Source organism: Pagrus major, chromosome 5 (assembly GCF_040436345.1).
Source record: "Pagrus major chromosome 5, Pma_NU_1.0".
NCBI classification, from domain to species: domain Eukaryota; kingdom Metazoa; phylum Chordata; class Actinopteri; order Spariformes; family Sparidae; genus Pagrus; species Pagrus major.
Window position 1 is genome coordinate 31,552,942 of NC_133219.1, and position 17,971 is coordinate 31,570,912.

Sequence of the window (17,971 nt, forward strand, 5' to 3'; positions counted from 1 at the left end):
GTATTATGTGGTCACAGCTGCCCTCATAGTCCTAAACCAGAGCCAACAATAGTTTAAGTAAAGTAAAAATGAAGGCCTTGACCTTTTTTTTTTTTTTTAATGTATATATATATTATCATTATTTCAATCTACTTTCGGAGTCAAATTGAAGCTGAGCCACCCAGAACTGAGCAGGAATCAGAATCTATTTCTGTCCCACCAACTATGGAGGACCTCAGGAGTGTTTGTCTGTGTGACACAAGCAACAGGAAAACAATACCTTAGCTGTTAGCTACAGCTGTAGTTACTGAAGAACAGATCACAGAAGACACGTTTCTCTAGCATACCAAGAATTTGTTCACAAAAGCCACGATCCAGGCAGGAAAAATGTCCTTCACATTGACCCATGGAGCAGGGGTCAGTGTAAAGGGCAACACTGGGGATATTGTTTGATATTTCATAAAATGATTAAAAGCAGCAATGTATTACTCAAGGTACAGCTTTCCCAGCCTGAATATGTCGCTCAACACCAGGCCTATTTGATCCTGCCGAGTTACGTACTAGCCAGAATAGACCCTATTAACTTTTGGTGTGGATCCAGATAAAGAGACAACGATGCTTTAACTTGCTATTTCTTTTGCATACTTTCTAGAATTTCTGTTAAAATTAGTGCTAATGAATGTTAAAACTTGACCACTGTGGTTGATTGATGTGCGGCACCATTGTTTGGACAACAACAGTTTGTGGGATTGTTTTGTGGGAGGTCGTGTGGCTCGGACACCACTAGGCGATGCCTCGGCCTGCTCAGTCGTCCTCCTGGATCCTCACATTTTACATATATTATATAAATTGTATCAGATATTCTGTCAATGCAATGTCAATTCAAGGGTCTAAGGACAGAGGATGTCGTTCCCTGTACAGATTGTAAAGCCCACTGAGGAAATGTGATTGTGATTTTGGGCTATAGAAATACAATTGATTTGATTTGATTTGATTTTAATGTTGATTTTGGTCTTTTCATTAGATTTGTTGACAATAGGAAAAGTAAAGAAGATAATTTAAATATCCTTTGAGCATGCAGGAATAGAAATGCATTAATGATTTGAACTTGAAACCAGGAGGAGTGCAGACAGATGTGTTGGTGGAGATCTCTGCCGTCTGACAAGGCCCTGATGGGTGGTGCTGCAAGTCTTTAAAACCTCTGTTTTGTGAAGGATAATTGTGCACACACACTTTCGAAACTCTGTCAAGAAACCAGCCTTAGTTCAGTCCAGCACACGCATACACACACACACACACACACACACACACACATGCTTGCACCCCGGACAGCGTTGGCTGGGGCGACCCTCGGAGGGGTAGAGGAATGTTGAATGTCAGTCAGTTGCGGCGGCCCTGAGAGAGAGGGACCCTGGGAAGATCGTTTTGGACTCCAAACATCCTGTGTGTCACCCGTGTGTGTGGGTGTGTGCGCTCAAACTGTAGACGTGTTTGTGACTGTGCGGATGAGTGGTTGTCGCATGGTTGCATCTGTTGCCATGTCTCAGTTTGTTTGTGAGCTACTTTCATCATCTGTTTATGGCTGTGTAGAGTAAACCTGTGTGAACCTTTAGTGCTCTAAAATGTTTCTGTTGGTTTGTCTTTTGATTTATGATTTTATTTGTTTATTTGGTAGGGATAATGTTCAGTCATCTAAGTTAGTGCTTTAGTAGTACAGTAGTTTTATTTATTTGGCACTTTTTGCCAACTAAAAAATTACTAATTTTCCTAATCATTATAACCGTAACTGATTGATTTAGTCTAGAAAGTTTCAAAAACATAACAAATGTCCATCCAAAATCCAGTTCATGAGGGTATAAAACGGAGAAATGCAACAAATCCTCAGATATAATGATGCAGAAGATGTCTAATATATTTCCATTTGACCTAATGATGCAACAACAGTCACAATCAGTGAGCGATGAGCCAGAAAATCCAAATTTTCAAGTTTGTTGTTCCAGACCCAGTGTTATGAAAGGCACCTAAAAGACAGAGAAAATTACCCTTCTTCAGAAATGTATGTTCACAACATAATAAAGCCAGTACAAAACTGTGTAGTTTACATCTACCAAAAAAAATGTATTTGTAAATAAGTAATGAAAAACAATGCAAGGACATCTGCTTCTCATATTCACAATATCAGTCGTGTATGTGTGCGTGTGCTTGTGCATGTGTGTGTGTGTGTGTGTGTGTTTGTGTGTGTGTGTGTGTGTGTGTGTGTGTGTGTGTGATGAACTTGAAACGTAGTAGTGAAAGTTGACTCAGTCTGAAAAGAACAGAGTGAAAACTGAAAAGTTGTTACAGGGTCATATTGTTACTGAGAAAGATCACCATCAGTTTCACACCTTTCATAGATTGAACAGCAGTGCAGCGGGCTGAATTTAGTTAATCTGGAAGTTTTTCAAAATGTTTTATAGGGCTGCCACTCAGACCTATTTTAATTATGAGTTTGTGTTGATTGCTTTTTTTTACAAAATCTACAAAATGTCAAAATATTGTGAAAAATTTACAAGCTGATGTCTTCAAATTAATCCAACACTCAAAGATATTCAAGTAACATGATGTAAAGCAAAGAAAAATGCAGGAAATCGTCTAATTTGAAACGCTGGACTTGAATATGAATATGAATATTTGACATTTAACCATAATAAATGAAAGAACCTCTTCTATCCCACTTTCAGCCATGTCATGTTGTGCAGCCAATTATTTAGATTCTAGTTAAGATCTCAAAGTTTCTGAAGTCGACGCTTAATATATTTTCATATGGTTGAAATGATGCAACCATTTAAAAACCATTAGCTTGACTATCTTATGGCTTCAGTGAAGCGCTTAAAAAAGCTGATAAGGAAAATATGATACTGTGAACACATTGTGAAATAAGAGGATTTTCCACCTCAGAGCCCTTAAAAGGGGAAATAAAAGGAGATCTTGCAGTTTTTTGTATGTCATGTGTTAGTGGTAGCAGTAGGTCATCAACACACATGAACATGTACCAAATGTGGTGGATACAATCTAAATTCCTGACATGTAAACGGGCCAACAGAGTCATTGAACAAGCTGTAAAACACAGTGTCGTATTAGTGTTCTGCCCAGATCCTGTGGCTAGTCAGGAAACAATGTTGTTGTTGTTGTTGACAATCTGCGTCATTATATAGAAAAACTTGAAATAGGGATAAGTGTCCTTTCAGTCTCCATCAAAGTGGACTAACCTGACATACACAACTACCTTATTAAACGTCCAGGTGATGTTTTTCTGTCATTACTTCTTTTGTCAGTAATACTTTATTTTTCTGTCTGATGTGACATTACTGTGAGCCATTTACACCGCTGTGGAGAAGCAGTACCGCTGTCTCTGTTTTGATAGATGTTTGTGCTTATTACGTGAAAAACTACCAAGAAAACTTGTCAGTTTCTGCCCCACTTTCTACGTTACTTTATGCTGTTTACAAGGTTCATTTTTAGAAGGCAGGTCAGCTCAATTTATGTGGATTATTAACATTAAAACACCCTCTGCTGAGCGAACAGACTGTGAACCAAACTCTATTCTAAAAGCAGGCATTTTATGGTAGGGCCATATTTTTTAAAGCTAAAAACTGTAGTTACAGTTACAGTAAAGACTCTTCTGATTTGCCTCCTGTGCTGCTACAATTGACACGTTGTTTACTCAGTAACATCATTAACTTACCTGTGATGAAGTGCTTGCCAAAAGCTGACACATATTGACTGACATTTTAATCCTCTCTGTGCGAATGGCCTGAAGCCAAAGATCTCTTCTTTTGCTGCCTTTAGTTCTTTCAGGAAGTAAAAAAATTCTTGAACTGTGGTGTTTTGGTACTGGTTGACGTGCAAAATGCAACACAGCGTCTTTTTAGCATGCTAATCGCTAGTTTTTTTTTTGGTGCTAGCACTGTCAGTGTTTTTTCACCCCAAAAGAGAGCGTGGTCGTCCTGGCGCCCGGAAAGTGACGTATGCCTGCTCTCATGTATTACATTTTCCTTTATTGTGTGATGTCCTTTTCTGCTTCTGATAAATAGTTTGTATTCCCCCCCGCTGATAAAACTCCCATCTCTCTTCCTCATAAGTTGCAAATCCATCTGTAAGCAGGTTTACACTCACAGCTTTAAATCATCAATAATTTACTGAAATGAACATTTTGACATGACGTCCTTGCTTTTTTCCCCCTGAAGGAGACATTAATAATATATCCAGGACAAAATTTTTACATTTAATCATACATTGACGCTATGAGCATGTAGTAACCTTTTGTTGGAGATGTGGTACCATTTCAATGCTCTCACAGCTGCGAGATGAAAACAGCAGCATTATAAAAGGCCATAGATTTAGGCCTGCTCGCAAATAATACAGTGAGGGGTTTGTGACAAAGGGGAGCAGTGATTTAATGAAAAGCTTTCCTTTGACCGTGTGTTTACAGACTCATTGTGCTCACTCTCTGTGGCTATGCCTGAATGTTTTTTCTCTCATTCTCCTGTAGAGTGTGTGTGTGTTTGTGTGTGTGTGTGTGGGTGTGTGTAGGAAGTTACATGAGCCTTTCTTTTTGTCAGTCTCTGTAGTAAAGGATCAAGTCTCCAGTCTAGTGGCTGCTCCAAAAACCTGTCACTCTCACACCTGCACACCGGGGCCTGGTTCTTGGCAACAATAAAGTCTGTTATTGATGGTTGCTTTGTTTATTCAGTGTAATATACATTCATGCCCTTAAAGTTACTTTAGATATTCTAATATGAAATAATATCAGTGAATAGCTGCTCTTTGGCCTACAGCCATGGACAGATTATTTGACAACAGGCCCCTGGACGCAGACTGTAAGAGACATCAACATCTTTTTGTGGACATTTTGTAACTTTATGTTGTCGCTTTGCGTCTTTTATGGTCATTTTGTAACTTTTTATGGACATTTCGTAATTTTTTGTGGTCATTTTGTAACTTCTTATGGTCAGTTTGCATCTTTTTGCAGTTATTTTGTGTCTCTTTGTGGTTGTCACTTTTTAGTTGTTTTACATCACGTTTGGTATCTTTTTCGTGGTTGTTTTGCATCCCTTTTTTGGTCACTTTGTCTTTGTATATTTGCAGCTCATTTTGGGTCCCTTTCATGTCTTTAATGAAGATTTGTGACTCTTTGCAGTTGTTTCTTGTTCTTCTATTTTTGCTTTTTTGTGATGATTGTACATTGTTGTTGTTTCTCACTTCTCTTTTTAGTCGCTTGCTTGAGACACTTTTAAACATGAACACGTTCACACACTTCATGAATGTTGCAACAGTTTCCACATATTGTGTGGTGGTGTTGTTTACGGAAATAATATACATAAAGATTGTGCATATTATATATGCAGATTAGAAAATAGAGGAAGAAAAGGGCAAGGGCCTGCACAGTGTGTGTCTGTTTCTGAATGTTTGTCTTGTCTCGGGAGTGTTGCAGACAGTTTGCAGTAATAGGAAATGTGCTGTGAGCTTCAACTCGTTCCCCTGTTGAAGTTGATTCACAGAAATCAGCCTGTTATGTTGTTGCTCAACCAGTCAGACATCTGCTGCCTGCTTTTTTTCTTCTCTTTTCTTTTTTTCCCCTCCACAGCAACATATGGTTCCTCAAAGATGCTCTTAGTCAGAAACTCATTCACATTCTCACAATGAATTCCTCTCAATGAGTCACTATCAGCTCATATGTGCACACACACAAACACACACGGTTCCAGATCTCATTAGCTTTCACACATCCTGTGTAGTTATGACGTTGATGGTGAAGCTCTTTACTCACATCCTTTATCTTTGTCTCTTTGCGCTAGTTTTCTCGGCTGAAATAGAAATACATTTTTACTAAATGTTCAAATCGAAGTAAACTGGTTTGCGCTCAGAGTTAAGAGTTGTCAAATCTGTTGTATGTAGTGCTGCGACTGACAATTATTTTCATTATTGATTAATCTGACAATTTGTTTCCCTAGTAAATTGTCTATCAGCTTTCATCGTCACATGCCTTGTTTGGTCTGAACAACTGTCCAAAACTCAGATGTTCAGTTTCTAATGATGCAAAACAGAGAGTGGTTTCCTTGAAAAATGACATCAATTGTTGAAATAGTTGGCATTTAATTTTCAATCGATTAATCATGTGATCATTTCAGCTCTGGTTGAATATTTATTCTTTCAAAATAAACACGATGGCTTCTGCGAGAGATGCACCAGTTGATGATTGTGGCAAATACCAAAAATAATAGACACTAACTGATAATAATTGAGGTGGCATCTTGGGTTCACCTAACTGGGCAGGTCTTTTAATAAACGCGACACGGAGACATAATTTAAGTGCAGCGAGCAGCAACAAACTTCTTTTCATTTTCTCTCTCACATGTCTGTACAGCAACTCTGAGGGGACACAGTACTTTGTTGTGCTCGCTGGTGGGGCGCCTTTTTAAATCACGATGTTACAGGGTTCAGAAGTTGATGACTGTCGGCCATCGCCGAGGGATCGTCTTACAGCCAAACCCTACTACATATGAGTGCGGATACATTTTTAAAAAACAAAATTGCCATCCGACAATAGCTCATCGGTTCTGACACTGCGTTTAGGCCAATGTGTTCTGCCTCTTTTGCTCTCCACACGGACTGTTTACCTGCGTACGGTCAAAGCCCACTCAAATGTGATTGGTCAATACTACACGGACTACAAACAGAAACCAGAACGCTTCAGATACCAAATCTTATCTCTTGCTAACAGATTCTGCATAATCATAATCTTTTTTTATTGTTTCTTTAAAATCACCTGGCAGATTCTTCAGTGTGACTGTGAATATTATGAAGTGTTTTACAGAGTATCTTGTCCGATAGCAGTTTTTTACTCTGTATCTGCCTCTGAGAATACATCGATTGCATCTTTCTCACCCCATCTTTCTACGCAGAACCTGACAGATTTCACCTGAAATTGAAGAAACACATTTCTCTGAACATCCTGGACTAAAATTCAGCTGTTGCAGCAATTTGGTTGAAGTTCAAGTTTAGTCAGTTCCTTATTCACTGACTCAGATCTCTCTAAATGACTCATCCCTCTCATCTCTGCGTCATTCTGCATTTATTGATAATATTAGAGACTGTGGTTAAAACAAAGAGCGCTAGGAGCTAGGGGGTTCATTCACGTCACTGGCAAGCTGAGGAAATTGTTCGAGTAGGGGGGTTAATCTATTCTTTTGATGTGTGTATTTGTGTGTGTGATTAACATAGACATTCCTCAGGCTCACACACTGTCACATAGACTCAAACTCATCCGGTGCACAAAGCCCTGGAATCCATCCTCCCTGCTCTTTCTTGTGCTCCTCATCCCTCCCTCTCTCCCACCCAACGCCGTGTCTTTCACCGTCTCGTCTGTTTCCTTTTGCTGCTTCTGCCGTCTCACGCTACTCACCCCTCCTCCACTTTTTGTTCTGCTCTCCTGCATGTGTTTTTGTCCCACTGGGTTTGGTGTTGAACAAACTGTAGCTTGTTAGCTTCCACTGTGTGTGTTTGGGAGAAACCTTATTGCGATTTACATTAATTGCTGCTTGATAGACTTAATCCTGGGCGGGTGTTGATATTTATCATCTCTCCATCTAATTATATTGTGATAAAGTAAAGTTAATTGCGGTTCATGGTCAAAATGATTTTTTCAGAACATGTTGTATTATTAGATTTTCTTTAAGTAGAGCTGCAACAACAAGCCGACCCATTTTATTTAAACAATAATCAATTGATTATTTAGTCTAAAAATTGTCAAAAAAAATATGAAAAATGCCCAAACCGATGTCTTCAGATTGCTTCGTTTGGCCAACCAACGGTCTAAAACCCCAAAACTCTTCATGTTTTATCATAAATGACAAATAAAAGTGGCAAATCTTCACATTTAAGAAGCTGGAACCTGCAAATGTTTGACCATTTTTGTTTGAAAAATAACTGAAATGACAAATTGATCATCGAAATTGTAAGCGACTTGTTTTCTTCCCATCGACTAATTGATTAATCGATTAATTGTTGTAGCTCTACAATCAATAATTTAGTCGATTAATTGATTAGTTGGAACCAGAATCAGCTTTATTTGCACACATGTATGTGCACGTAAAAAAAACAATAAGAAAGAAATTTAATGTACTTAAACAATTTAGAGGAAGATGGAAACAAATACTAGATTACAAAATGAAAGATGGATGACACCGTATATGTTAAAGCACAGGGTGTATTTTAAACTGTCAAAATACAATGTATAAATTGTAAACACACATACAGCTAACATACGACACACACAGTAGTTTTTACACCCTCAGTAAGAGCTGCTGACTCTCTTGTCTCCACGTGTTTCTATCAGCTGTCACCCAGGCTTCATCTCAGTAGTGACTTCTGACCCAAGATGCCACAAGCCTGTACACATGGCTGACCGAGTCATCCATCCGTGTGTGTGTGTGTGTCTGCGTGTGTGTTTATGCCTGTGGCTCTCTTAGCGCCCGGTTGTATCTGAGGGCTCGAAGTCTCCGGATTTGCGTTTATTAGTGACGTATGATTAGTTTGAGTGTGTCATCATTCTTCTGTCCAGCTGGGTTTTAAGATTTACCTGCGAGAGCGGTCTTACACCTGGACAAAGTATCTCCATATGAGTCAGGGTCACTGATTGATTTGTTGGTGGTCGATATGCAGAAAAGAAAAGTAAACCTGAGTACAAGCCACACTATGAGGAATACATGCTGTGTGCCACAAGGTCTCAGAGCCACCAGGAAGCCCGTCATATCTCTTTTGACACTCTTCACATACACAGTTCGTCCTGGTGGAGCTCTGCCACGAGGGCTCCCATCATGTCCTTCTTCCTACGACTCACTGCCTTTTCTGTCGCTGAGGAAGGCTTCACTGTCAGCTGCACTGAGAATTCACACACATACAGCACGGACACAAATGTGACTAACGCTGGCAGATACTGATGCTGCTTTCCAGGCTTCCTGTGGACCACCTGGTTCCCATTTGTTAATGTAAAATAGGCCGCATCCATGTTGCACACATGTATATCCGTGGTGTACTGTGGCATCTATAGATTAACTGTTAAATAAACTGTTAAACTGTCTTTAAATAGGATGAATTGCAGTGGCAGCGCACTCAGAGGTCTTTCATGTGCAGTAAAGCGTTTTTTTGTTGCAACAAGCAGCTGGCACAAGCCTCTTTGATGATGTGCAGAGATATTTTTTCAATTATGTTAGAACATCAGGCTAGAAATGTACAAACCTTCGCAGAACATGACTGAAATATAAGTTGGCCACAGTATGTCTTGTATCGGCGAATGTGTTGCCGGATATGAAAAGTTTTTATTTCTTTACAGATTAAAAATGCAGAAAAAGATGCTTTGAGTCATTTATCACCCTAACCTAACCATCTAACCCCAACCCTTTCTTTGTTCTGTTTCTGTGTCACCTTTCATGAGCCTCACATCTGATCTGTCTGACGGTCTTCACGTCTTTGTGTTTTTCAGGCCTCCAGTCCCAAGCTGACGACTCACTGCTCAGATATCCAAGAAGTCCGTCGTTGCAACCGGCTGGAGATGCCAGACAACTTAAACACGTTTGTTTTAAAGGTACAAACAGGCTTTCAAACCTTTTTGTTCTAAAAGGCTCCAGTTATAGTTTACAGCCACATTGCTTACATCTTCAACCCTCAATCCAACATAAAGAGGAAACAGGACAATCATTGTGTCACATCATTTCATAACAAAAGTCGCCAAATACCGTTCTGGTTTAAACTAAAAGGATATTCCACCCAAACGTTGTCTCTTGAGTATCAAACACCCACTAGTTCTACAATTGAAAGATGGTTGTCATAACTTTGAAGTTTTTTCTCTCCCAAACAGTGGCTTTCACAGCCAAACAATGATTATAGAGAAAGACTGCAACGCGTCATACTCTGAATACCACACCCACTGGAGGGGAAAACAGTCAGCACCACAATATGCAACCAAGGGCTGAACAAAGACAAAATGCCTGTAAAAATGTACAAAAAGCGTCTCGCTTATGTTGTGTGATGAATCAGGCACCGCAGTCACTTTTTGGCTCCAAGCAGCCGGTTGTTCTGATAACAGCAGATTCATGTTTGGACTCTCTCAGCCAGAGCTGGACAGGATACAGCAGCCTGGAAACAGAATGTTACATATAAACATAATAAATTAAAAGTAAATTTACCTGATGACAAACAGATTCATTGTAGGTCTCTCACAGCCAAATGGCTAGCAAGTTACACCACAGAGATTTCTTATTAAGATAAAATCAAGCTAGCAAAGTCGGCAAATAACGTGGTTATGGAGTTCAGCAAATTAATATCATCAGTCACAGATTTTTACAAAATAATAATAATACATTTTGTTTATAAGTGCCTTTCAAGTCACCCAAGGACAGTTTATAAAGCAAAACAGTAAATACATAAAGAAGACACGATGTAGGAACAAAATGTTTCCAGTTATATCCTTTTAAATGCTCAGTTTTTTGGTTTGGCAGTTTACAAATATCTTTTTCTGGGTTCCTAACCCTGATGGTTGTGTCCCAACACACAGCAGCTTTCACATGTTTCTGTTGTTTGCTAGCAGACGGAAGTGACAAGGAGGCACCTTCTTGCGATAAAAAGTCAATGGAGAGCATTGAATTGTTTTATCATTAGAAAAAAATTGCTTTTAATGTGTCTTCACCATTTTCTTGCATTTGCACAGTCTAATCTGGCGTCTATGTAACGTTGGGTGTATAATTTAAAAGCATGTTTGTCTCTGCAGGTTAATCGAGGTAGTCTGATATTTGAGACGGACAGCGACCAGCAGGTCAGCTCCTGGACCATAGAGCTAAAAGAATGCATCAGCAGCAGGTGAGAAACACAGAAACAAATACTTTATATTTACCGAAACCTCAATATTTGAACTCTTTTCCACATGTGATCCAACTTTTTGAGATATTTTTGCTTTTGTGAGGACAATCCAAAGACTGAATTCATTTTCATTTTGAGATTTCTTTGATCGTCCAACTCAAAATTTTTAAATAATTCAACTCAATCTGACTGAGCTGCACACACAGAGTATGTAACAAGAACCGACTCCACTCATGCAGCTTTTTTTCCTTTAGATTCTGAGTGGAAATATTTAACACTTGGACTTTGGCTGTTTTTAGTGTTTGTGGGCGTGCTGGATGTTTACTTGTGCCGAGGTATGTGTTTACAAATGCAAACATACCTGCTCGAGTGCTCTACAGACTGAAGTAGGGCTGTGCCTCGTTATATTTGGATTATTCCTGGAAATAATCATTCATCAAAGTCTTCAGTCAACTTAATATTTGCACTAAAGCTTTCAGAGGTAACACATCTGTTGTGGAGAGTTTTCTGTTTGATTAAGCTGCAATAAATGAAGTTTTAGAATTGAACTGAACTTTTGGTAGTTGTATAGACTTCAGAGTTGTGCAGAGGTTCTGGTAGTGTTGTGGTCCAGATCCCCCTCGTTCTCATTTCATTTACTGTCACCTCTCGACTGTCCACCTTTGGATAAAGCCAAAAACTCACAGAAAAACATAATTATAAACAAAATAATCATCTACAGAATCATGATTTATAAAAAGGTGATGACAGTTCTGGCTACATTAAGCTGTTTTGGCAGATCAGACAATCGATTACTGCAGAAGAGTAATATTATGTGTCAAAAAAAGTAGTGAAAAAAACACTATTTTTGGCTTGTTGTATTATGAAACTGACTCTGAAAGGACATTTATAACTGAGGAAAAGGAATAAGAAAAGAAAAAGAAAACATTGGAAGTCATGGGAGAAGTTAAAGTTTCTTAAAAGGAGCTGCAGGGTTCAATGGTAGTACTCAGAATACTTCAGTTCATCTTTTCATTTCAGTGTGAGTAACAGTATGGTACAGTCAGTATAATCTTTTATCAGCAGACATTACACCCAAAAAGCTTTTATAAGTTTGACCCAAAGCTTCAGAGTGTACATATCTGAGTGTGTGCATTTGTGTGTGTGTTGCTCTGTGAGAGGAAGTGTGGGGGAGGTCTGAGACTCGGGAGAATCTCAGGACCTTTCTCATTTCTGCAGATGTCTGGAATGCTCTTATTCACACACACACGCAAACTCTGAGTCAGTAGTCAGCGGTACAGTGAACACTCATCAAGTGTGGAAGTGAGGTCAAAGTTTGAATTCAGTGTTTATTCAGATGCCTCACAAACCACAGGCTTGTCATCCTACATCAAGTATTATATTATTATTAAAACATGGACCGACTGAATACTGATGTTCGTATTTCGTGCTTCTCGTGACAGCAGATCTGCCAGTAGTTCAGTTTTTAAAACATAAACCATCTCATTACAGACATTTCGCAGTTAAAAATCAACTTGTCAGCCCTCTCTGGTAGACAAACCGTGTTATTGTGACACTATTTCTAATTTTCCTCAAAGCCAAGGTGGCATTTCTTAACTTCTCTTTCTAATTTTGTAGCAGCAGACAAATACACCGATACAATATATCTGCAATACGCTAAGATCGGGCCAAATATCAGCCGATATATCGCCCCAGCTCTTGTTGCACATACGTGAATTTCTTCAAAACTGTCACTCTTCTCTCCGTTTCTAACACATTTGTGCTGAGGTCAGAGGGAGGAATGCCATTAACTTAACATATCTCTCCATATCTGAACTAACTCTACTCTAAATGCCTCAGGATGCTTCAAACTATGTGCTTGTCAGCGTGTTTAAGGATTCATTCAGACTGACTTTAACCCTGCGCAGCCCCCTCATTCATCCGAATGGAGTCAGTCCGTCAACACAGCAGGGGCGCCGACGCAGGAGGCACTGACAAAAAACGTACTGTCGTCTGGCAAAAACGTTGAACACCATCCACTCACATAAATGAAAGTACACATTCCTGGTGGATTTGCACATTAATGCCGTATTTCTACTGTTTGTGATGAAAGATAAAATAGTAAAACATCCTGTCTGAGTATTATAAACCATTTTGTAGTGTTTTGGCATCTGATAATCTCTCCACTGCATGAATTTGCTACTCCAACTGGATTTATTGGATCACATTTCATGTCTTATCACTACTTTAACAACACACTCCCATTAGCGCAGCCCTGTTTTTGGTCTGATTACCTACTAAAAGCATTTCAGAGCTCCACACACACACACTTTTCCAACGTCTGAATAGGATGATGGCATTCATCAATTTTTCTAGCATTTGGGGAGTCCTCAGCAGTGGCCCAAGCCTGATTCCTGTCTGCGGCCCTTTGCTGCATATCTTATCCTTTCTCTGTCCCCCCTTTCCTGTCCAAGTCTCAGAGGTCTCCTATACCAATAAAGGCTTAACAACCCAAAATATGATTTAAAAAAAAAAAAAAATCAAAGTAACTTTCCAGAAGAGCAGTCGCCTGGCGTGCAGAGTTTGAAGTTCTCCCTCAAGGCTCTTTGTCTGTCTTCTCACAGCTTCTTTCTTCGCTTTTCGCGTCAACAAACAGAGTGCAAAACATTTTTCACAAAAGATATTACAACATGTCACAGTATGAAAGCACAAGTGTAAATAATAAAATGAAAGATAGCTGAATTCCATTGTTAATGCTATTACTAACACCTGTGAGTTTCATGCTATGACAAGTCAAAAGGTCTGCTGTTATAAAGGACTTTTGTCCTGGAGTGTTGGCCATTGTCCACGCTGTATGATTCATCATGTCGATTCAACAAAAGAGAGATGAGGGAGCCAGGAGGAGGCTGTGATGCCAGGCTTTTGGGCCAATTGGAAAGAGTATAAACACTTTTCCCTTTAAGATGTGGTCGGATGTGTAGGTGTAGTTTGTTTCGAGCATACTGAGCCCTTAACCGTAATCCTTGAAGCTTTGCTGACTGCCTGAAATGTAAACACTTCGTAATCATAAAAGGTGAAGTGACTCTCACACGGATAGAAGAACAAGAGCGCGTGCACGCGCACACACACACACACACACACACACACACACACACACACACACAGTGAGGAGAAAGGAGACTTGTCTTCCTGTTATTCAGAGCGCTGCAAACTCAAGTCAGCACTTTAGCAGGATTTGGTCCGGCTTCCCGCATTAACCTTCCCGTTCTCATCTGCGTATGTACACACATACCCTCTGTATGTCTTGTGCTGTGTGTGCTGTGTGTGCTCTGTGTGTGTGTGTGTGTGTGTGTGTATGTGTGTGCTGTGTGCTGTGTGTGTGTGCTGTGTGTTGTGTGTGTGTGTGTGTGTGTGTGTGTGTGTGGGTGTGTGTGTGTGTGTGTGTGTGTGTGTGTGTGCAATGAAAGAGAAGAACAGTAAGCTTTAGTTCAAATCTGAACTGGTGAACTGGACTCACTTCCTGTCTGTGCTCGGTGTCTTTGTGTTCCTTCAGCCTGATGTTTCCTCCAATGTTCACTAGAGCCACCACACACTCACACACTCATACACACATACACACACACACGTAGTTAGAGTTAATACATTTTGGCAACTAAAATATCTTTTTACCACAGAACAGAAAAAAGATCCTGATTTTGAGCACAAGCAGAGATGAAGCTTTTTTATAAGTTGGATGGTGAAACACAAACGGGGAACAAATGTAATGAAATAATCATGACATTGACCTATTTTCCTCCTCAGGTGGCCTGAGATGACAAAAACATACAGTAAAAGTGTTGTGGTGTGTGTGTGTGTGTGTGTGTGTGTAATCTGAATCTGCTCTTGTCCTTCAGGTCGGGCAGCGTTGATCTGGAGCCCCTCCCCTCTCCAGCTGACGGCTCTGCTCCAGCCAATCACCGAGGGAGTTCAGAGTTGGGGAGTCAAAGTGAGTAGTGAGATGAGGGGACGAAACTTCTGTCTAACAATCAGGCTGTAGTTGTGTCGTCATGTCAGAAATGTCCTCCTAAAACTCTCAGGTTTACAATCTAAATCTTGACATCCTCGTGTCCAGAGATAAGATGTCCACACGTGTCTGTCCTGGTCTGGGACAAAGTGTTCTCAAACAGCCTCTCTGCTTTAAATAAATACAGTTAATGTATTGGGTGCAGCCAATGAGGAGCAACTGAGCAAATGCTAAGATCTAGGAACATGGCAACACGGTGGATGGTAAACTATTACCAAAACTGTCATTTCTAAACAGTCATCACAGCGTGCAGACTGACTTCCTGTTGCTCTTTAAGCTTTTTGCTGCAGTTTCCCTCAAGGGATTATTACACAATGTTATCGCTGTTACCTTGTAGATAAACTATTTGTTTGCATCTTGTCTGAGGTCTGTTGTTGTAACTCTCCGTGGCGTGTGGGTTCGTCACTACAGGTGGCACCTTTTACAGGACATGTTGTTATTTAATTCATTATTATCCAGAAACGTTGATTAGAAGAACTAATTTTAGTTTCTCTGTTCATCCATCCAGGTCCCGTCACATTTTCCCTGCCGGAGCAGGTTAGCCAGAAGACTGATCACTTCCTGTTCTCCTACCCCTGGTTCCACGGGCCCATATCCCGCGTCAAGGCAGCCTACCTGGTTCAGAGCTCTGGACCGGAGGGACACGGAGTGTTTCTGGTCCGACAGAGTGAGACACGCAGAGGAGACTACGTCCTCACGTTTAACTACCAGGGAAAAGCAAAGGTAAGTCTCACACTGTCTGATCAAGAAAGAGGGCTTGTTCATGTGGTTCACCAAAGAATTTTAGTAACATGAATGAATGCTTCTTCTGCATACTTCAAACACTTAAAAGAGGAAGCATTATGCATATAAACAGCTGATGGGAAAGACCACAAACAAGAGTGAAGAAGTGGAGGGGCAACAATCAGCTCTGGCTGAAACTCAAACAGTGTGAAAATTTGTCATGTTGTGTTTCTCTCCTGACGCCTCCGTCTGTCTGTCTCCACAGCACCTGCGCCTCTCTCTAACAGAATGGGGGTCAGTGCCGGGTACAACACCTGCGCTTCCCCTCTGTTATGGACATGCTCAGCCACTTCCGCCTTTTCCCCATCCCGCTGGAGTGTGGAGCAGCGGGTGCCGTCACACTGTCCAGCTTTGTAGTGGCGGGCTCCAGCCCTCCATCACAGGGTGAGACTTTCACCTCTCAGTTCAATATAAAACTATGGATCTTATGTTGTTGTGTGAGCAGGTATGCAGCAGAAATGCCAAGGAAGTTGCAGTTTTTTCTTGAAGTAGTCACCAAAACTCAATTCTCCTTTTCCCCCCTCAGGTCAGCTCTCAGGCGCTCTCCTCGTCCCTTTCTCCCTACATCGGTGGAGCTCTGAGCCCAGCTTGGCTCACTGCAGCTTGGCCGGCAGCTCCAGTCAGCCCCCCTTCCTCCTGCTCCACCAGCACCACCTCCAGTCCCAGCTCTGTTTTCCAGTCGGGGAACCACCCATTCACTCGCACCAACCCCGCTCCCAATCCTCCTCCGTCAGTCCCCGCTCCTCTGCGTCGGAGTGAATCGATGGGGAGGAGACCCCTGCTTCGCCACCCCAACCCCCACATCCCTCCAAGGGATTCGGACTATGAGCTGGAGCCTGAGCGAGGTCGCAAGCGGGCCATAGACAACCAGTACATGTTGCTCTGATACCGCCCCGTCAAACACCTCCATCACCTCCATCACCTCTGACAGTCACATGATCATGCACACATCACACAGACACGTTTAATAACTCCACCCAGCTCCGTGTGGGTGTGTGAGACTCTCAGAGAGCGCATGAAAGTGATTATTAGCAGACTCATGAACATAAGCGAACAAATCTTTGTCTGATGAATTCGCAAAACATACACACACACACTCACTATGTGTGTGTTTACCAGTGTCAGACCCTCATCACCTCCACCCTGAGTGTCCACAGTGAATGTATTTTTGGGAGTTTTATAACAGTGTTGACAGTGATGATTATCCTCGTTTATTTGTTCTGTGAGAGAGAGAGAGAGAGAGCCACATGTGTAGCTGTCCTCGAGCCCGGGCAAAAAATATCTTTAAATGTTTCGATCATTGTGAATTTGTAGGGGTGCGCTTGATTTAACTTCTTTGGCACTCAACCTGATCTGGTGGGGAGGCACTGCCTGTGAAATGAGTTAAATCAAGTGCTCCTGTAAAATATTTAAGAGACATTTAATCTTCACACGCAAGATTTCGTGTGGAGCACACTCCCACCTTTTTATACAAACACTCTATTTCAGAGTGTCTATACACTCTATTAGATATTCCTCCTCTTGCTCATTATTATATTTTGAAGTGCACAATGCTTTCAGTGCACTTTGGAAACAATGTGTATTTTTTCTATACACAGATTCTTTTGTAGAAAAATGTTTAAAAAATTAAGTAAAAAGGGGAAAACTTGGTTAAAGTCAGTTGGGAAGCTGATGTGCTACCACCTCCTTCAAACCTTCGCTGAAGCAAATACAGAAATGATTCCAGATCAGCTTTTGTTAGCGGGAACGTGTCGCTGTTTGTGGTGTGTTTGTTCATCTGGATGTCCGTGATGGAGTGTATGTGAGAGGATTGAAAGTGTAGTCGATCAGCATGATTGTGCTGATCTCAGGCTGGTACAGTTCTTTGCCACACTTGCCAACCCTCCTGTTTTTTCAATGCCCTCTTCCAGTTTCTCCCCGGTTTCACAATTCTCCTGGATTTCTTCCAGTTAACGATAGATTCTCGCACCTTTTTCCTTTCTGGCCGGTAGCATGTTGTTTACCGTACTTTTACGCCTTGCCCTCCTCAGTGAGTGAGAAACTGACTGAAAGAAATACTCAAGCAAATTTCAGACAATTTCAAATTTTAGTTTCTTACGGAAAGGGGCATGCATTTTGTAAAATCTGCTGCATCGAAATAAATGAAAGAAATTAGTTCATGCCAGAGGGGGGAATTATTCTGCATCATTTCCTGAGAATTAAAAGAAAAAATTAAGTATTTCACATAAAACTGCTGTTGCAATGCACTTATTTTGTTATTTTAATTCTTTA

At 40.8% G+C, this 17,971-nt stretch overlaps 1 protein-coding gene across 1 annotated transcript in view; it reads left to right on the forward strand.

Annotated features, from left to right (window-relative positions):
- sh2b3 (SH2B adaptor protein 3) overlaps window positions 1–16,670 on the forward strand; it is a 50,508-nt gene extending 33,838 nt beyond the window's left edge. The window contains 8 exon segments of the mRNA XM_073466406.1: window positions 9,503–9,604; window positions 10,787–10,875; window positions 14,748–14,839; window positions 15,426–15,640; window positions 15,906–15,929; window positions 15,931–16,084; window positions 16,227–16,330; window positions 16,332–16,670. Coding sequence (XP_073322507.1) covers window positions 9,503–9,604; window positions 10,787–10,875; window positions 14,748–14,839; window positions 15,426–15,640; window positions 15,906–15,929; window positions 15,931–16,084; window positions 16,227–16,330; window positions 16,332–16,586 — 1,035 coding nt within the window. The 3' untranslated portion in view covers window positions 16,587–16,670.
- The last annotated feature ends 1,301 nt before the right edge of the window (window positions 16,671–17,971 follow it).